At 43.2% G+C, this 21,611-nt stretch overlaps 1 protein-coding gene across 1 annotated transcript; it reads left to right on the top strand.

The window, feature by feature from the left end:
• The first annotated feature begins 12,401 nt into the window (after positions 1–12,401).
• Positions 12,402–12,962, top strand: LOC136488344 (uncharacterized). The gene has a single exon (XM_066485307.1). The coding sequence runs from the start codon at positions 12,402–12,404 to the stop codon at positions 12,960–12,962; it is 561 nt and encodes a 186-aa protein (XP_066341404.1).
• Positions 12,963–21,611: the final 8,649 nt, after the last annotated feature.

Genomic DNA, 21,611 nt, shown 5'->3' with positions numbered 1-21,611 from the left:
GAATGGAGCAGGAGGAGCAGGCGAAAGATTGGTAAGGTGCTAACAGAGCGGCCTTGGTCATCACATTACTAGCTATGTCCTCTTTCCCGTCTCTTGTGTCCATTCCATTTTCTTTGTAGGTATCTACCTATCTCCTGATCCTTCATCGGATCATTCCACCCCCACCGCATGCTGGTCTAGGGGCCCCCAAGAAGGGGCATCATCGAGGATTCTAAGGTTGGCCCACTGGGCTTCAAGGTCACCTGAAGCAACTAAAACTGTGAGGGATATTCAATAGACGAGCCCACGTGGTTGTAGCTGGGTGCTCAGAAGCACCCCAACTATTTGGATGAACGATGTTCGAGTACCGATAGATGGGCTCGCGAACTATACGAGTGGCTTGGTCGGGAAGCCGAGGATCTCCCCTCTAAGGGACATGACCGGGGCACGGAACAACCATAAACCCAAGGTTCTCACAGACTTACCTATTAGCAGCATAGGCATGGCGATCTTAGCCAATGAGGCCATCATCATAATAGCCTGGCCCAATGAGGGATTAAGTCTTTGAGCACGACTCAAGAGCAAAATGGGATTACAAATGGAAGTAATTTCATTTTATTAATTGGGAACGACCCAATTACAATATATGGCAGCAGAAACCGTGATCTACTTCGCCTATATGGCGTCAAAGACCACAGGGTGCACTAGACCTCTAGGTTGGGGCCTTGCGGTGGGCATGGCTTGGGTAGGAGGGCCGACCTCAGGGCTCCTCCCTAAGGCCCTAGGTCGGGCGACGTCAACTGTCACACCATCAGCAGGGCTATCCCTCCTTCACCGTCATCAGGATGAAGGGGCAGCGACCGACATGTCACAACCCCCCTCCCCCATTAAAGGGAACAAGGACTCCAGTGACCTCGCTAGAGCCCTTACACCTTCTAGGGAGGGGGATGTGACAGATGCCTTTAGCATCGTGTCGTCGCCCCTCCTTCGTTGGACTCCTTCCACCCTCGAAGAAGCAGTTGCCTGATGGACAAGACCAAGCTCACTCAGAGGGAAGAATTGCACTTCACCACCATCGCCATTGCTGCCAACGAAGATGGATCTAAGGAAAAAGAAGAGAGGGGGCCGAAGGAAGAGATTGAAGATGTTGTATCCCTGGGGGTTCCCCTTTATAGCCTAGACAATGTGCTGTCACCAGCTCTGGCCCCTCCGATCGGCCATCAACGGTTAGAAAGGGCCCCAAGGAACCGGCTAGGCACCCCTTCAATCCCCGCAGCACGGCTCTAGGCAGTTACATAATGATCGCCATGCAGTAAAGGTGGAGTCAGGGAACCGCTGACAGTGGGTCAAGTCCCCACTCCACTATCCACCACGGACGTTGTACATTCCGTGCACGCCTCCTCGTAAGACTTGGGGGATCCACCTTCCCCTGGGCCCAACAGCTATCATCGATGGCTCAGATCCATGTGCACCAAGTGTCGTGGCTCCTCCACTAGATCTACTCCACGTGGCCTTGACATCCCATCTCCCAGATGAGATGGGACGACACGGGGGCGCGTGTCATAACTCCTATACCAGGCATGATGGCCCAGATGCCTTCAAACCGCCTGCACAAGATGTCAGTGGATGGGATGTGCCTAGAAGCCTCCCCTTTCACTAGTAAGGAGGCCCCACAGTGGCCTCGGGGGCTGTGTTGGCAACCCAGATAGAGCAGCCTGACCGCCCGATTGATGGGCGGTCGGGTGCCGCATCCCCCAAAACCAACCAACTCCCTAGAGTTGGGTCGGGAGCCACTGAGCAGTGGGCCAAATAAGGGCCTTCATCCGTGCCTCAGTGTACTTCTAGGTCCCCGATCTATGGCCACAGAGGGTCTGCCCTAGAAGGCTAGTTCGAGAGGATCGGGACCTATTATCGTAGCCCTTAGAAGGGCATGGTGCTCTGGATGATCAGATGGCGCCGACCCAGAGCCCAATGCTCATGATCACCCAGCCCATGGTCAGCTCTGATAAAAAAGGATGGTGCCCCTAGGCCTATAGTTGGCATCTACCAAACAATTTCACCGAGCTCTCACTCAAGTCAAAGACCCATGCGACATAGACTCATGAAGGGATCAGCATCATCTCCACTTGGCCCCAACAGCCAAGCAACACCCATCACATTGGAGAAGAAGGCCCCAAGCAGGGCACATCACTCTTGCCAGTGAAAGTCGTCCCTACCAAGGAGGGTTTGGTCACTAGAAGATCGAATCTAGCCCTTCATCACCATCATGCCAGGTGAGGCCACGAAGGGCTCAGGGGCTCCTGACGAGATCCTAACATATAGGTTCCTAAATGAAGAAGATCCCCTAACTAACCCCTTCAGGATGGCCTAGGGGCTTGGGGGCTATGCCCATCGGGCATGCTCCCAAGACATGTCCCCGCAAACTGCTCCTCCGATAGGGTCACATTCGGGGCATGACACAAGAAGACAAAGCTTCCCACGACCTCTGTGGGCTCGGGGGCTTTGGGGCCCACGCGTCCACCCTTGTAGCTGACCTTTTCCACCAAGAAGACTCTAGAAGGTCTTGCCCGGGGGAGGCCGGTCCAAGCCGACAAAGCCGAACACGCAGAGTGTTAGAGCAGAGCAGCTTGACGACGCCCAAGGCTTCTCGGCTCCACGACACCGCCATGGTCCACGGCGCTCCACTACAAGACAATCCTAGACTCTGGCGCACATAGACCATAGACTAGAACCCCCAACTACCGTGTACCTAACCTATTTTGTTATATAAGTGATAAGTTCATACCTAGGAGGGGGGATCCCATTGAATCACCAAACACTCCATTCCATTCCATCTACCTCCGCTATGCACCAAGAGCAAGGCAACATGGAGAGGGGCACTGAGAGCTCCTCCTCCACCACATCTTGTCATATTTCTCCTCTCTGACGAGGGGGAAAGCTCCACCAGAGGTGAGGCAACCTTAGGATTAGCACCAAGCTAACCCCCTACCAAATCTTCTTCCTTTACACTCTGTTGTAACCCCCCAATTTTGGGTGCTCTTGAGTATAAGGATCATTAGCTGCTAGATGTAGGGACCAAATTGGCCTGAACTAGGATAAATTGTTGTCTTCTCTATGTAATTCTTGTGTTCCTAGGTCCACCCGAGCCACCGGAGACCCATAATCGGACACTAACTCGAACAACATGCTTGCCACGGCTTTGACCCCACTACTCTTCCCTTAGCTGGTTTATCTCTAGGCTAGACGAGAAGGGACTCCCCCTCTACAAGCTCTTACGCAAAATGCCATACTAGCGATGGATGTTGGTATAAATTAACGCACATAGATAAATATGCAGGCGCACAGATAATGCTATAGCTTTTACCCGGAAGTATTCCAAATATCGTATCCATAGGGAAACGTGTGAGACTAACTATGGTCTAACTTAACTAGGGGTAGCAACAGGGTTAGGATGAATAGGAGCATAGAGAGGATAACTAAGGTCCTCTAATTCTAACATCGGTAAGCTATGTCTTCTACTATTCTACTAGGGACATTACTAGGGAAAGACACCAGCAGAGGATGCTTTCCTTCATAACTAGGTCCTACTTGGCCTACAAATGGGAGGTGGACTACAAAGGATTCAACAAGGCTATAAGAGTCACCCTCATGAGCTACCATCGATCTGGAATGCAAGGTGAATCCACAATTAACCTAAGTCCAAGCACCACTCTTACACTTATGATTAATACTTTACTACCCCTAGGAAGAGAATAAAGCACTCAAAAGAGTCACAAACCTGATGAACAATATAAAAAAGATGCTTACTTGAATCAGAAGTTGATTACAAGAGAAATCTCAGAGGTAAGCTCAGATAGAACTTGGATCCATCAAGGTACAAGCCATAGAGAGAGCACCGATAGGCTGACATCTCCTCCAAACTCTTTCCTCACTCTGCATCTCACTATTATTTATAAGACTAGATCCTATGGTGGACTAATCTTCTCTTAATAGCTGGCTCATGATGATGAGAATATGAATTAGGGTTTTAGGATGTCCCTCCTAGAGGGGGTAGAGGGCGCCTTATATAGGGGAGATCAAGTAGGGGGCAAGGCACCGCCATGTCATCGATCTGAGTCAACTCCCTTGACCACCATTGGATAAACCAACTTAAAACCGTCTTAAAATCAATGGTGTAGATTATAGGAGAGAGTACGAGGTGGCAGAGGGCAAGGGGCCACCCTACTAGGTCGGGTGGCCTCCTCATTGGGCTAGCCCGCCCATTATGGTGTCAGGTGGGCCTTCCCCTCTGGAGGTGGGGCTTGGGCTCTGTCTTGAGTCCACTTTCATAGGTGTCACGGGTAGAATAACTTGTTATCGACGGTTTGCTTGTTTGGAGTGTATGACAGTAGTCCTAAGAGCTATTTTCTGGATAAATCCTCTTGCAATCATGAAATCACCAAAGCTCGTTGAATTCATTAGTTTAAACCCCTATACCTATGTTTGGTGATGGAATTAAATGTAAATGCAGGTTATGTTGACGGTTTATAATTGGTGTTAATGACCATCAATAAGCTCCTCCAAGCTTAACCTTTGCCAGTCCCTGAGCAAAGCTCAACTCAGCAATGGATTAGGAGTTTATACAATGCTTTCATGCCTCAAAAGTACACATGCGTTCAATCAAAATTTCTCCTCCACATTAGAATAAACTGATTTGACTTTCAAACTTACCCATATTACCTTTAACCCTAGGGCTTTTTAGCCTTTACTTGGGTCTTGAGCAATTGAAAGACAGAATGATCAAGTCAAGCACTATGTCTCAAGTTCTTTGTTCCACCATTGTTCCAGAGTTTTTGTATGTTTTCAAAATAAAACTCAGAGCTTCCTTTGTATGACACTCTTAAGTCTCTCAACATATGTGGTATTTGTGGATCCTCACCAAGGCAATAGTACTGTTATGCCTTTCTCTTCCAACAACTAAGGCTTATGTGGAGCTCATAGGAGTGGAGATAGCATGAAAGAGCATACTTGCAATACATATATTGTAAAGTCAAACCTTGGATCCAAAGAGAGTTGAGTCATACAATTAAATCAAGATGTTCTTGCGTGTGGATGTATGGTGGATATATATGGTGGCTCATCCTAATTCTACTTTTGCTCCTTGAAAACATATCTCTCCTTTTTGAAACATGGAAATAACTTTGCAAGAAAATATGGGCTATCTTATTCATCTCTTTGTTTTTTTTCAGGCGGGCATCTGAGTACCCATTGTTTTAGATATCTCGAACACTTGTCCATTTTTCCAATACTCTTCTTTTTTCTCTTTTTTCTTCTTATGAATAACTTTTGCATAGCCCCATGCTTCTTTTCTGCAACAAAACTTTTGAGAGATAGCAACAAGAACTTGGAGCATTTATTTGTTGGATATCCTATCAGGCATATTTTCAGTGTTCACTCCAGTGTATGAGTAAAATATTTTTGGGTGGATCTAGATGGAATGGCATGTTTTTGTGCCTACCCCCAGTGTAGGAGTAGTGAATATGTGGGTGTGCATACGTGATCTTAGTTTTAAGAGCATGACAAAACTCTCATATAGGTCAACAAAGTTTGACAAAACTCAATGCAAAAGCAAGCAGGATATGTGTGGAAGTTTTCCTAGCCTAAATAACATGTATGGCTCTAGTGGGAATTCAAGCTTTGTCATCCAGGAACTCATCATGTAGTATTTTTGTGTTTTTCAAAAGATAAATCTCCAGAATTTAGTGTCACTTGGAACAAGATAAACAACAGCTCAGACCTTTTTATATCATATCCATCAATTACCTAAACTTAGATCAAGCATATGTTACCCATGAGTTTCAAGTTCAGAGTAAATTCTTATATCAAAAGAGTCTTATCCAAAACTTGGGAGAATTCAAGGCTGAAAACTAAGTACTTGAACAAAATTACAACAGAGCAACTATTCATCATTTCTATTTAAGAGATTATTCTGAGTCCTCTTTATTTGCTAACAACTCTTAAAAATAAATTAAAGCAAACTAGACACACCTTTTATTTTGTTTTCCATTTTACTAGATCACACATTATTACTATAACTATATATATTTATTATAAAGATAAATTTTTATTTTGTTATTAGTTCTTCATCTTTTTTTAATATGAAAGAAACTAAAACAGAGATAGGATGTACTTTTTAGATTATTTGGTTAAGATGACGAGATCAAGAAAGTGGTCTTGGGAATATACTAAACATGCTGAGTTAATCAGGTTAGATCAAGTACAACTGTAACTCAAACATGTTTGTTTCTTATTTGTGTGCCTACCAAAATCAAGGAAAAACTTTTTAAATAATGACCATTTACCTTAGGATGTTTCCTTTGTCATTGGATCGTGATGACACCATATGACGAAGGGTAGATGACTCATGATGGTCCTTCCCTTTTTGCTTGAAGTTTTTCTTGTTCGGCTAGCCTTGCAGCTTGAGCCGTTCATGAGCTTTTGGTTTCCTAGATTGTACCCTTTCTTTCTCATCCTTTTGTCATACCATCTTTTTGCTCTTCGATCTTGCTATTTTGTTGGACCTTCTGCCTCACCCATTGTTTTATGTCTGCAAAGGATTAGTGGACAACACATACCCAAAGGATTGTACAAATCATTCAAGGTAGAGGCAGTGTTGTAATAGGGTTGAAGGTCATCTATGTTAGAGTTGGTTTTAACATATTAATTAGCATAGAACTTTTTATCCCATGTTTTAAATGATGTGCCTTGCTTCATCTTTGATTTGAATCCATCTCATGACTTACCCAATTTGAATTTGAGAGTTTCCTACAGGGGTTAGTCCAACAAAATATTTAGTGTCTACACAAGTAATTTTTAGTTCAATAACCAAACTAGACTCCATGTCTAATTTGACTAAGGGAGGCTATTTAACCTAAGCACCATGTTTAATTTAAATGCCTATGAAAGTATGTGTAGTACTTCCAAACCAAAACTTACTATGGCAGACAAAGGTAGCATGAAAGCATTATAGAGATTTATTCAATTGGAGATGAAAGAGCATGATTATTATTGAGCATGACTTAAAGGTAGAGATAACCTAGATGAATTAGCAACATGGCATAAGATTTTTCAGAGAAGCCCATCCCCATACTTGAATTTTGCAAATGCAAAATCAATTTGCAAAATTCAAGTTTGGATGGTTGTGATTAAATGTTGCATGATAATTGGTTGGACATACCTTGAGTCATCATCGTTCGTCCGTTTTGCTTCAAACCTAGAATGGTTAGTGACAAAAATACCTGAAGGGATATTTTCACAATTATGTTTCAATGCTCATTTCACAAGGGTATCACAACAAAAGGTGAAAACTCATATTATCTTCCAAAAGTGATTGTTTTAAGACAGACGCTGGTCCTTGGGAAACCTTTAAATTGTGTTTCCAATTGGTGAAGTGGTTTCCCCTTCAACACCAACCTTCGTGTACCTATCTCAAGATTCACACAACGAGATCTGCAATATTTATGAGAAACATATGCATCTACAACCTCCCTTTGAAAGTCTTTATGAAGAGGGAGTATGAGGGGGTTGAAGATCTCGTGTGTGGTAGTAGAGAGACCAATGGATTCAGGAGATTTCTCAAGCGATCATGGATTTAATGATGTCCAAGGATGTTTCTTCATGAATGTCTATAGGCGGAAACATTGTCTCCATCATTCCATGCCTATGACATTCATTGGTCATTTTATTGTCCAAGATTTCTCTCGGATTGGTGACTCTCGAGGTGATCTATCTAAAGCCTCCTCCAAACTTGGATGAGTCATGTTTATTAAAGAGATTGATTTAAGCTCACCATTTGGATCTAAGCCAAGTTTGGATTCTACACATCAGGCTTCGTCCTTGTCCATCTATTCTTTGGCAACGGCATATGAGTTCTTAATACATTCCAGCCATTGTTGTTGCTCTTCTTGGTCATTCTTACGATCTTCATGACTCCTATGCTTTGGTTGTGTCTTAGTGTATTTCTAGGGTCATCATGAGACTTAGGAGAAAGAGCATAAGAGGATGGGTCAAGGATGGGTTGAGAGATGGGTTCAGATAAGACATCCAATGTGGTCATAGAAGAGGAGAAGATAGGATTGGCTAAATGACTCATCTCTCCTTCTATATCATCACTTGACGTACCACCTTTGAGTTCTTCCCAATGTCCTATATGGACGCTTTCTAAGAGATCCCTTCTTGAGAGGATTTGAATTATATTTGCTCAAAGGTCTCTTGTGAGGCTATAAGTTTAAGCTTTTCCCAAAATTAACATCGAAAAGAACATTCTTAATTTCAAAAGAGATTTCTGAAGGTTGAATTTCTTCTTCTCTTGGAGGATTTGGGGGCATAGATGGTTCGAGATTGATAGATAAACCTTGGGATTGAAGTGGTTGTGATTTGGCTATCAAAATTTCCTCTTCTTGTTCAGGAGATGATTCCTTGTCTTCCTCGTGGAGTTCATCATGAATGCTAGTGCAAGGAGTTTTTCCACTAATCTTATCAAGCATAGACCTTGCTTCACTAGCAGACAGATGAAGGAAAGCTCCTCTAGAGGCTACATCAAGGGATTCCATGGAATCCTTGCTAAGACCCATATAAAAATATTGAAGAAGTACCTGGTCTTGAATGGTAAGGTCCGGGGTAGTGATGATGAGGTCATTAAAATGATCCCACGATGTGCCAAGAGATTCTTCTTCTAGTTGTCTAAAATTTAGAACATGTTTTCGAAGGCTAACCACTTTAGATATGGGAAAGAAACGTAAACAAAATTTAGAGCATATCATTTCCCAATCTCCTAGCATACATCCTACGGTTTGACTATACAATTGTTTAGCTCTTTCCATCAAAGAGAATGGAAACAACTTCTATCTTAAGGTTTTGTCAGACATGCCGGCGATATGCAAGCATGCACAGGTCAGTGCAAACTCCCATAGGTGTGAGTAAGGGTTTTTGTCGCCTTCTCCCAAGAAGGATTGATCCTAAATTAGTTTTATTAAACCAGGGTGCAGCTCATAACCAGGTGTTATGATAGGTTCTGAAGATTTTGGTGGCTCTAAGTGTGCGCTCGTAGGTGCAGCGTATTGATAGATAGTAGTGCAATCCATAGTAAAAAGGAAAAGAATAAATTAAAAGAAAAAGATAAAAGATACAAAGTTAAGCTAGGTTCATAGTCAATTCAGCAACTGTCTCCCTAGCAACGGCGCTAGAAAGCTTGTTGGTATAAATTGATGCACACAGATAAATCCAAAAGTGCACGGATACCACTGTAGCTTTCACCTAGAAATATTCCAAGTATCGTATCCACATGGAAACATGTGAGACTAACTACGGTCTAACTTAACTAGGGCTAGCAACAAGGTTAGGATGAATAGGAGTGTAGAGAGGATAACTAAGGTTTTCTAATTCTGACTTCGGTAAGCTATGTCTTCTACTATTCAACTGGGGATATTACTAGGGAAAGACACCAGCAGAGGATGCTTTCATTCATAACCGGGTCCTACTTGGCCTACAAATGGGAGGTGGACTACAAAGGATTCAACGAGGCTATAAGAGTAACCTATTAGGAGTATGCCCTAGAGATAATCATAGAGATGATTATATTGCCTTGTATCCATGATATATTATGAGTTCATTGAATTTCCATTAAAGACAACCTGTATCGATTAGCAATTATGTGAATTGTTTGTGAAACTCTTTTACTTGAATGGTTATTCTAATGTTGTCCCTAGTCAGAGTTCGTGTGAGGACACACATGAATAATGGATCAGCACATTATTAGTTGATGACTATGTTTCACAAGTCATAGACATGGAGATGTCAAACTAATAATGTGGGCACATGTATGACATGGAGTTGGACTCACCCAACATGAGATGTCATTATTATCTCTATTCACATCATGTACGTTATGTCCTTAGACCTGAGATTGTTGTATGTATTCAAGATGTGAAACGACCTACTCAGGGACTATCAAACGCTACTCTGTAACAAGGTAGTTATAAAGGTGGTTTTCGGGTCTTGGGAAACATGCTATGAGACATAGACAATCAAGATGGAATTTGCCCCTCTCTATATATGAGAGAGATACCACTGGATCACTCTAATGATTAGATCAAGAAATGCATGGCCGTGCTTGGGTTAAGTGTTAACCTATGAGTTGGACCAAATATCATGAGGCAAGGGAATAACAAGTATGTGGTTTTGTGGTGGTTCATCTGATATGATCTTTGCGTACGCATAGGAGTTGACATGCCTTGCTAGAGGCCGCTATCAACTAATGGCCAAGTACGAGTACTCGGGCCATGTCTATGTGTGCGTGAACCCATAGGGTCGCACGCTTAAGGGGCTGGAAGCCTAGTTCGGATTGGATCCGAATTAGACAAGGCTTAGGGTTACTAATGAGCCTCCAACTCGGGAGCTCATTAGGGACGCCTATAAATATGTGGGGTGGGCAATGGGGCAAATAAATCCATGCCTTTTGGTAGCCGCCGCCACCCATCCTACGCCCGCACCTGCGGCTCCTCGTGGACCTAGCAGTCCGGAGGCGCAACGCTTCCTCCCTATACGTGTGGATACCTCGGAGGTGCTGCATCTAGAGCATAAGGACGAACCGCACGAAGGGGACGGATAGATGAACGACCTCGCAACTACATGGCACTGCTACAACGCGTTCGACTACATCAAGTTGCTTCCGTTGCACCTATGCATCTAGTGGTAATCCCGTGATCCATAACCAGCAATAGATCTTGGTTCATGAGGTCAAAATTTTTTGTTTTCTGCTAGTGTAGCATCCTCATAACCTCAAAGTGGTATCAGAGCCATTACTGCATCGTTATAGGTTCGGATGAGTGCGTATGGAGATATGCGCGGTTGTAGATGAGTCTCTGATCATGGTTCATGATTTTACCGTGTTGGTCTTGTAACGATCTACTCGTACCGGTCGGAATTCCGCCATCCGAGTTAAGTGATACATGTAAATCCAGTCATGGCAAGATGGAGATCAATCAGATTGATCGAATCAAACCTAGGTCAAGTGCCGAGCGCATGTGATGCGCAACGGTGATAGATTGGATCTACTGCCGGGCGCTGGGGTGCAAGAAAAAGTGTTGTTCGGTAAAACAGCCATAACTTTTGCATATGACCTCGGATTGAGACGAATTCTATATAAAAATTATAGAGAAAAAATTTTTACATCCGATTGTCACTAGCTTGGCCGGTTTCACTGAAATTAGATTTGCGAAAAAAGGCAGGGAAGATGGTGTTTTCGGCGTTTTAAGATTAGACGTCGAAATCGGTTAACTCTGTTTTGTAGGAATTTGTGACTGGTATAGCCCTTATGTGTATGTGATGCATGTATGTAATTAATTTATGGCTTGCATGTTGTGAGTATGACAATATGGCTGGAGCCACTAAGATATTGTCAAATTGATGTAATGGCCTACGTGCCAAACTGTGATGATCCTATCCGCGACTATGTAATCTTCTTCACTGCCTTGCGTTAGTGATAGCTAGTCTTGGTGGACTCATCACTGAAGGATGGCATACATGGATCATGGAGATGGAGATCATCATGAGGAATAGTTAGATGGAGATCCCCAAAGGAACATTGGGCTATACCATGTCATATCTCTGTGTTAATGCCGTTCTTACTATATTCTACTTTCACGTGCGATAATGTTTTTGTCTACATGCGATGGTGAAGTAGAACGATCCCTCGGCAATGTTTAAGTTAAAATGCTTCCCCAAACCTTGCACTGTCAGGTGTCTTGTACAATCGGTGGTGGGTCTATGAAATTAGGGTGCCACTGGTTTTCCTTGACTAGACAGGTTCGTATCGGATACTTACAGCAGAAGGGTTGGTTACTTGAACAAGGTCATCCTAACAGTTAGGGACCTTGGAGCATGAGTAGTTGGGCACCAAAGCATAGAGATGCTACCCAACAACAAGAGTCATATGTGATATGATTAGCAAAAAGTTGCTTACCAATCTACCATGTCTTCTAGCGGTGATGCTAAAGCTCACTAGTAGACTTGTTATTGTGGGTCTTGAATCACTAAGTTTCAATAGAGGGATATTGATTTTAGTGGGAGTAGATTATATTAAAGTTTTAATATTGTTTACTCTATCTTGGATACATTGTCTTAGTATTTTGCATTACTTTTGTTGTAGATAAATGGCACCTAGCAATCAACCATTTACTTTGCGTTCAATTCTTGAGAAAGATAAGTTGAATGGAACAAACTATGCGGATTGGATCCGCAACCTGAGAATTGTTCTTAGGGCTGAGAAAAAGGAAGAAATTCTAGACACCCCATTACCAGATGAGCCTGTTGATAATGCACCTGCTGCAGAGAAAAATGCTTACAAGAAAGCATGTGATGTTGATCTTGAAGTGAGTTGCCTTATGCTTGCTTGTATGGAACCAGATCTGCAATTGCAGTTTGACAATAACCATGCAGCGCATGATATGATCGTGGCGCTCAATGATATGTTCCAGACTCAAGCCAGGACTGAAAGGTTCAATGTCTCAAAGGCTTTTGCTAAAACCAAGCTAGCAAAGGGTGCAGCAGTTGGGCCACATGTGATCAAAATGGTTGGTTACACTCAGAGGTTGGAGAAGCTGGGCTTCCCAATTGGCCCTGAATTAGCTACTAGTTTTATTCTCGCATCTCTTCCGCCCAGCTATGAAAATTTCGTCGCGAACTACCATATGCATGGGGCGGAGAAGGGCTTGAATGAATTATGTGGCATGCTTAAAATAGCAGAGGCTGATATCAAGAAAGGTGCTGGCAGTAGCCATGTGATGGTGGTCCAAAACAAGCCTAAGTTTAAGAAGAAGGGCAATTCTTGGAAGAAGAAAAAGGGCAAGGCTAAAGATGAGATCTCTAAGCCAAACCCACCTGCGCCCAAGACTGGACCACATGCTGATGCTGAGTGCTTTCATTGTCATGGGAAAGGTCACTAGAAGAGGAACTGCAAGCTGTACCTAGAATCCATAAAGGATCGCGGCAGTAAAGGTACTCCCACAGCTTGTACACTTGTTGTTTATGTTACAGACATTTTCCTTGCTAATTCTTATATTAATTCTTGGGTATTTGATACCGGATTGGTTGCTCATATTTGCAATACGATGCAGGGAATGATAAGAAGTAGAAGCGTGGAAAAGGGAGAAGTTGATTTCCGTGTGGGCAATAATGCAAGAGTTGCTGCATTGAACGTCGGGACGATGCAACTCCACCTCCCATCAGGATTTATTTTGGAGTTGAATAATTGTTATTTTGTTCTTAGTTTAAGTCGAAACATTGTGTCACCTTCATGTTTGATGAAGGATGGTTATTCATTTGCGAGTAAAGACAATGGTTGTGTGATCTCTAAAAATTACATGTTTATGGCTTCTGCATCCATTGTGAATGGGTTATTTATTTTAAATCTTGAAGACGCTCCTGCCTATAATATAAGTGCTAAAAGGCCTCGGCTTAATGAGTTAAGTCATACCTATATGTGGCATTGTTGTTTAGGTCATATAAGTGAGAATCGCATGAAGAGGCTCCATTCTATTGGGCTTTTAACTTTGTTTGATTTTGAATCATACGAGATATGTGAGGCTTGCCTACTGGGCAAGATGACCAAGACGCCGTTCATAGGTTTTCTTGAGAGGGCGGTAGACTTGCTGGAACTCACACATACTGATGTGTGTGGACCAATGAGTACGACAGCAAGAGGTGGATTCCAATACTTCATAACCTTCACTGATGACTTTAGTAGATATGGCTATGTCTACTTAATGAAACATAAGTCTGAGACATTTGAAAAGTTCAAGGAGTTTTAGAGTGAAGTAGAGAATCAACGTGGCAAGAAAATTAAGGCTTTGCGATCTGATCGTGGAGGCGAATATTTGAGCCACGAGTTTAGCAATCATCTAAAGAGTTGTGGAATTGTTCCATAGCTTACGCCACCTGGAACGCCTCAGAGAAATGGCGTGTCTGAGCGACGTAATCAGATTTTGTTGGACATGGTTCGGTCTATGATGAGCCAGTCAGACCTACCATTATCATTTTGGGGATACGCTCTAGAAACATACGCTTTCACATTGAATAGGGTACCATCTAAGTCAGTAGTTAAGACACCACATGAGATGTGGACTGGTAAGAGTCCCAGTTTGTCTTTTCTAAAAATTTGGGGTTGTGAAGTTTATGTCAAACGACTTATGATAGATAAACTAACACCCAAATCAGACAAATGTTTTTTCGTGGGATATCCGAAGGAAACTTTAGGGTATTACTTCTACAACCGATCAGAGGGCAAAGTGTTTGTTGCTCGGAATGGTGTTTTCTTAGAGAAAGAGTTTCTCAAAAGAGAGAAAAGTGGACAGAAGGTGTATCTTGAAGAAGTTCAAGATGAGCTAGTTGAGAAGGACTCTACGAGTGATGCTAATGTAGCAGAACAAGTTGAGATACCCATGGCAATAGAAACACCGCCACAACCACAAAGGTTAGCAAGAATCCGTGAGTTGCGTGGGGATTTGTTACTATTAGACGATGACAAACCTGTGACTTATGCGGAAGCAATGATGGACCCAGATTCCGAGAAATGGCAAAGTGCCATGGGATCCGAGATAGATTCCATGGGAAACAATCAAGTTTGGAACTTGGTTGACCCGCCTGATGGGGTTACACCCATAGAGTGCAAATAAATCTATAAAAAGAAAAAGGATATGGATGGAAACATTCACATCTATAAAGCTCGACTTGTTGCAAAGGGTTTTCGGCAAGTTCAAGGAATTGACTACGATGAGACTTTCTTGCCGGTAGAGATGCTTAAATCTATCCGGATCATTCTAGCAATAGCGCTTATTTCGATTATGAGATATGGCAGATGGATGTTAAAATAGCCTTTCTAAATGGAAATTTGGATGAGGACGTGTATATGATACAGCCCGAAGGTTTTGTTGATCCAAACAATGCTGGAAAAATTTGCAACCTTCAGAAATCCATTTATGGGTTAAAGCAAGCATCTCGGAGTTGGAACATTCATTTTGATGAAGTGGTCAAAGGGTTTGGCTTCCATCAGAATGAAGAAGAACCTTGTGTTTACAAGAAAGAAAGTGGGAGCGCTGTTGTATTTCTGATCTTGTATGTGGGTGACATATTATTGATTGGGAATGGCATTCCTATGTTGCAATCCATAAAGACTTCAATGAATAATAGTTTTTCTATGAAGGATTTAGGAGAAGCAGCATATATTTTGGGCATCAAGATCTATAGAGATAGATCGAAGAGGCTTATAGGATTAAGCCAAAATACATACATTGACAAGGTGTTGAAACGATTCAACATGGAACAGTCCAAGAAAGGGTTCTTGCCTATGTCACATGGTATGCGCTTTAGCGATAAACAGTGTCCTTCGACAGCTGATGAGCGGAAGCACATGAGTAATGTTCCATATGCCTCGGCAGTTGGTTCCATCATGTACGCCATGATATGTACTTGCCTAGATGTCTCATATGCTCTAAGTGTTGCGAGCAGGTACCAAGCTGATCCAGGAGAGAGTCACTGGACACTTGTTAAAAACATTCTTAAGTACTTGAGAAGGACTAAAGATGTGTTCCTAATCCATGGAGGTGAGGAGGAGCTCGTTGTAAATGGTTACACCGATGCTAGCTTCCAAACTGACATGGATGATTCACAGTCTCAATCAAGTTTTGTGTTTACAATAAATGGTGGTGCTGTAAGTTGGAAAAGTTCCAAGCAGGAGACGATGACCGATTCTACAACAGAGGCCGAGTACATTGCAGCTTCTGGAGCTACGAAGGAAGGTGTTTGGATGAGGTGGTTCCTCATTGAACTTGGTGTGTTTCTGAATGTGTCCAGCCCATTGAATCTAAATTGTGACAACAATGGGGCAATTGCGCAGGCTAAGGAGCCAAGGAATCACCAAAAGAGCAAACATGTACTGCAGAAATTTCACCTCATTCGAGAGTTCGTAAGACGAGATGAGATCAAGATTGCAAGATACACATAGATTTGAATGTTGTAGATCCTTTGACAAAGGCTCTTCCACATCCTAAGCATGAGGTGCACATAAGAGCTATGGGTATTAGATATCTTCGAGATTAACTCCAAGTGGGAGATTGTTAGGAGTATGCCCTAGAGATAATCATATAGATGATTATATTGCCTTGTATCCATGATATATTATGAGTTCATTGAATTTCCATTAAAGACAACCTGTATCGATTAGCAATTATGTGAATTGTTTGTGAAACTCTTTTACTTGAATGGTTATTCTAATGTTGTCCCTGGTCAGAGTTCGTGTGAGGACACACATGAATAATGGATCAGCACATTATTAGTTGATGACTATGTTTCACAAGTCATAGACATGGAGATGTCAAACTAATAATGTGGGCACATGTATGACATGGAGTTGGACTGACCCAACATGAGATGTCGTTATTATCTCTATTCACATCATGTGCGTTATGTCCTTAGACCTGAGATTGTTGTATGTATTCAAGATGTGAAACCACCTACTCAGGGACTATCAAACGCTACTCCGTAACAGGGTAGTTATAAAGGTGGTTTTCGGGTCTCGGGAAACATGCTATGAGACATAGACAATCAAGATGGAATTTGCCCCTCTCTATATATGAGAGAGATACCACTGGATCACTCTAATGATTAGATCAAGAAATGCATGGCCGTGCTTGGGTTAAGTGTTAACCTATGAGTTGGACCAAATATCGTGAGGCAAAGGAATAACAAGTATGTGGTTTTATGGTGGTTCGTCTGATATGATCTTTGCGTACGCATAGGAGTTGACATGCCTTGCTAGAGGCCGCTATCAACTAATGGCCAAGTAGGAGTACTCGGGCCATGTCTATGTGTGCGTGAACCCATAGGGTCACACGCTTAAGGGGCTGGAAGCCTAGTTCGGATTGGATCCGAATTAGACAAGGCTTAGGGTTACTAATGGACCTCCAACTCGGGAGCTCATTAGGGACGCCTATAAATATGTGGGGTGGGCAATGGGGCAAATAAATCCATGCTTTTTGGTAGCCGCTACCACCCATCCTACGCCCGCACCTGCTGCTCCTCGTGGACCTAGCAGTCTGGAGGCGCAACGCTTCCTCCCTGTACGTGTGGATACCTCGGAGGTGCTGCATCTAGAGCACAAGGACGAACCGCACGAAGGGGACAGACGGACGGATGACCTCGCAACTGCACGGCACTGCTGTGACGCGTTCGACTACATCAAGTCGCTTCTGCTGCACCTGTGCATCTAGTGGTAATCCCATGATCCATAACCAACAGTAGATCTTGGTTCATGAGGTCGAAATTTTTTGTTTTCTGCTAGTGTAGCATCCTCATAACCCTAAATAACCCTCGTGAGCTACCACCGATCTGGAATGTAAGGTGCATCCACAATTAACCTAAGTCTAAGCACCATGCTTACACTTACGATTAATACTTTACTCCCCCTAAGAAGAGAATAAAGCACTCCAAAGTGTCACAAACCTGATGAACAATATAAAAAACATGCTTACTTGAATCAGAAGTTGTTTACCAAAGAAATCTCAGAGGCAAGCTCAGATAGAACTTGGATCCACCAAGGTACAAGCCATAGAGAGAGCACCGATAGGCCGACATCTCCTCCAAACTCTTCCCTCAGTCTCAATCTCACTTTTATTTACAAGACTAGATCCTATGGAGGACTAATCTTCTCTTGATAGCTGGCTCCTAACGAGGAGAATATGAATTAGGGTTTCTGGATAGCCCTCCTAGAGGGGGTAGAGGCTACCTTATATAGGGGAGATGGAGTAAGGGGCAAGGCACTACAACATCATTGATCTGTGTCAACTCCCCCGACCACCGTTGGATAAACCGACCTAAAACTACCTTAAAATCAATGGTGTAGATCATAGGAAACAGTACGAGGCAATGGAGGGCATGGGGCCACCCGACTGGGCCGAGCGGCCTCCCCATTGGGTCAGGTGGCCCATTATGGTGCCAGGTGGGCCTCCCCCTCTGGAGGTGGGTCTTGGGCTCCGTCTTGAGTCCACTTTCGTAGGTGTCGCAGTTAGAATCACTTGTTGTCGATGGTTTGCTTGTTTGGAGTGTATGAAAGTGGTCCCAGGAGCTGTTTTCTAGATAAATCCTCCTGCGGTCATGAAATCACCAAAGCTCATGGAATTCATTAGTTTAAACCCCTATACCTATGTTTGGTGATGGAATTAAATGTAAATGCAGGTTTTGTTGATGGTTTATAATTGGTGTTAGTGACTGTCAACAATGGACCCCGGAGGCTCAAAAATCCTTCGATGATATCAGAGACTTCCTCACCAAACCCCCTATTTTGGTGGCTCCTCATGAAGAAGAGCCTCTACTACTATATGTCGTAGCTACCACTTAGGTGGTCAGCGTGGCTATAGTTGTAGAGAGAAAAGAATAAGGCCACATTTTGACCATTGTTGATGGTAGTTATCAACCATTATAAACCATCAATATAACATGCATAAGGGCATAAATATGATCACCAACCAAGGTACAGGGGTCTAAACTAATAAATTCCACGAGTTTTGGTAAATCTATGATTTCTGCAAGGTTTATCCAGAAAACTATCAAGGTGGACCTAGATGTCAGAATTAATTGCGCTTATCTGCCGCAAAATGGATAATAGAAGGCTCTAGAAGACTCAAAAGGACTCCACACTGAAGTGGCAGCCGAGACACTGCCAGGTGGGGCCGGTCGGCCCTACCTAGAGGCCACCTGGTCCCCCAGGGTCCCATCTATCAGCCTCATCGCAATGTTAGTTCTCCACCGCCTCCTAGGTTACATCTACGCCGTCCTTTAAGTCAGTTTGATCCAAGGGCTCATGTTGGACGCTCTAGCCTATATATACTAGCCCCTACCACCCTCGGAGGCAACAAGTCATTTGAGAAGATAGAAACCCTAATCATCCTTAGAGCTCCATCATATTCTAGGGCATAACTAGTTAGGCTAGGTCTAGAGCGAGGCATACAAGCTTCGCTTGGATTTCTGATCGTGTCAAGAGCGTGGTTTGGTATAATCTTTGTACCCCCTCTTTTGTATCTCCATTATTTTTATATGCTACCTACAATTGTTATGACAATATCAGTATTCATCTCATTTATGTTCTTCATTATAATGTTCATTGTCTACTTTGATTATATGCTTAGGATAGCTGGATTATCATCATGTTCATGCATAAGTTCGTATAGCGCTCACTCTAAGGTACCATGGGTGGATGGTCGACATTTTGTAAGCGTGGTGCTTATACATTGTTTACCTATGAATACACCCTATATTCTGGGTCATGTGGTAGATCGCGGATGTGACACTCCCGTTGAGTCCTTTGTAGTCCCTCCCTGATGTAGGTAGCACGTAGGATCTGATTACGAATGAAGATAAGCTCTTTTCTTACTCTTCCCTAGTAATATCCCTTATGTGTAGATATGAAGATGATCTTAGCCATGATTACTAGGTGTAATTACACTAATCAATGTATGCTTTGACTTGTAATTAAGAATGACTTATGAATTATTCCTCTAATATTCTACCTGACCATGCTATTGCTATTGAAAGGAGTACTTTGAGAGATTTATGATTGATCAATACTTATTATATATATATATATATCTTTTATCCTATGACTTACCCCTGTTATGAGTAGAACATTGGTGATGGTTTACTTCTCCATTAATAGTATAAGTTATCAATACATGTTGATGCTAGACCTTCCCTGTGGTAAAAATATAAATAATGATTCCTAGAATACTCTCGGGTGAAGTGCTACAATGGTATATTATCTATGCATTTGCAGCTCCCTTTTCATTCAAATCTATATATTCTTTCTAGTCACATAAGATGATAAAGAACTACTTAGTATCATTCTAGTAGTGATGCCAGGCAACACCAACAAGCATCTCTGGCACCATCACTAGGTTTGACAACCTAGTAAAGTAATGTTAGGAGATGTAGGTAATTAATAGGTGGCTATTAAAACAGATGACAAGTTAATAAATACCAACAACCATTTAGCGACCGGTGTACTTCCTCAGTCAAATATTGGCCAAGACCAAAACTCGCTACCCGCACATCCAAAAGATACTCTATGGAGTTTACTTGGCAAAGAAAAAACTGGTTCACCACTTCGACGCACACCCGATTACCATGGTCACCTCCTTCCCATTAGGAGATATCATCAACAATCGGGACACAATTGGACGACGCCAAATGGGCACAGGAACTTATGGCATATGGCATCACCTATGTGCCACGCACGTCCATAAAATCCTAGGCTCTGGTGGACTTTGTTGCCGAATGGACAGAAGCACACATTGAACTAGCCGCAGCCAACCTAGAGTACTAGAGCATGTACTTCGACGGCTCTTTGATGCTGCAAGGAGCAGGGGCAGGAGTTGTCTTGGTCTCCCCCAGTGGGAACCGAATGAGGTATGTACTCCGTTTAAATTTCGAGGGTGCTACCAATAACATAGCAGAGTATGAGGCCCTGCTCCATGGGCTGCGAACCACGGTCACCCTTGGAGTTAGAAGACTCATCGCCTTAGGAGACTCTAAACTTATCATTGGGCAAGTAATGAAAGCCTCAGCATGCCGTGACCACAGGATGGTAGCCTATTGCGCTGAGGTTAGAAAACTTGAGGCAAAGTTTGATGGACTCAAGCTACGATACATCCCTCGAAGGGACAATGAAGAGGCTGACAGCATCGCCAGAATTGGCTCGACTCAAGACATGCCCCTAGGCGGTGTGTTCCTCGACGAGCTCACAAAACCCTCGTCACACTGGGAAGTTGAAACTCAACCTCTCCTCGAGCTGAGCATACTTACCATCACCAAGGTCGCAAGCTCTAACCCAGACTGGGCGTAGGAACTCATCGACTATATATGACATGGCATCCTCCCTACCAATAGGGATGAGGCCGATCGAGTACGTAAAAGAGCTAAATCCTACGTTATGAGGGATGACGAAATCCATCAAAAAGCACGAGCAGAATCTTGCAACAGTGTATACCCACGGAAGACGGGAAAAGACTCTTGCAAGATATACACTCGGGGGCTTGTGGCCACCATGCAGTGCCAAACATCTCAGTGGGTAAGGCCTTTTGACAAGGGTTCTACTGGCCCACCATAGTTAAGGACACGCAACACATCGTGAGGACTTGTGAGGGATGTCAGTATTTTGCCAAGCAAAAACATGTACCCTCTCAAGAACTCCAAACGATCCCGATCATGTGGCCCTTCGCTGTCTGGGGACTCGACCTCGTTGGGAAACTCCCACCTGCCCCTGAGGATTTCGACCACTTATTTTTCATGGTCGACAAATTCACCAAGTGGATTGAGGCCAAGCCTATAGCTACAGCTAGCTCGGAGGTGGCAGTTGAGTTCATCAAGTAAATTATAAACCGGTAAGGGGTCATGAACACAATCATTACTAACAACGGAACCCAGTTTACGTGGAGCGCGTTTGTCAACTTCTATGATGAACAATAGATCAACATAAGATGGGTTGTAGTGGCCCACCCCTAGACCAACGATCAGGTAGAAAGGGCGAATGGTTGCATCCTCTGAGG

The sequence above is a fragment of the Miscanthus floridulus genome, chromosome 10 (assembly GCF_019320115.1).
Source record: "Miscanthus floridulus cultivar M001 chromosome 10, ASM1932011v1, whole genome shotgun sequence".
NCBI classification, from domain to species: Eukaryota; Viridiplantae; Streptophyta; class Magnoliopsida; order Poales; family Poaceae; genus Miscanthus; species Miscanthus floridulus.
This window is presented reverse-complemented; position numbering and strand designations above follow the sequence as displayed.

What these genes read in the sequence shown, in the direction of transcription:
- LOC136488344 (XM_066485307.1), top strand. Translation starts at nt 12,402, where the DNA reads ATGCTTGCTTGTATGGAACCAGATCTGCAATTGCAGTTTGACAATAAC.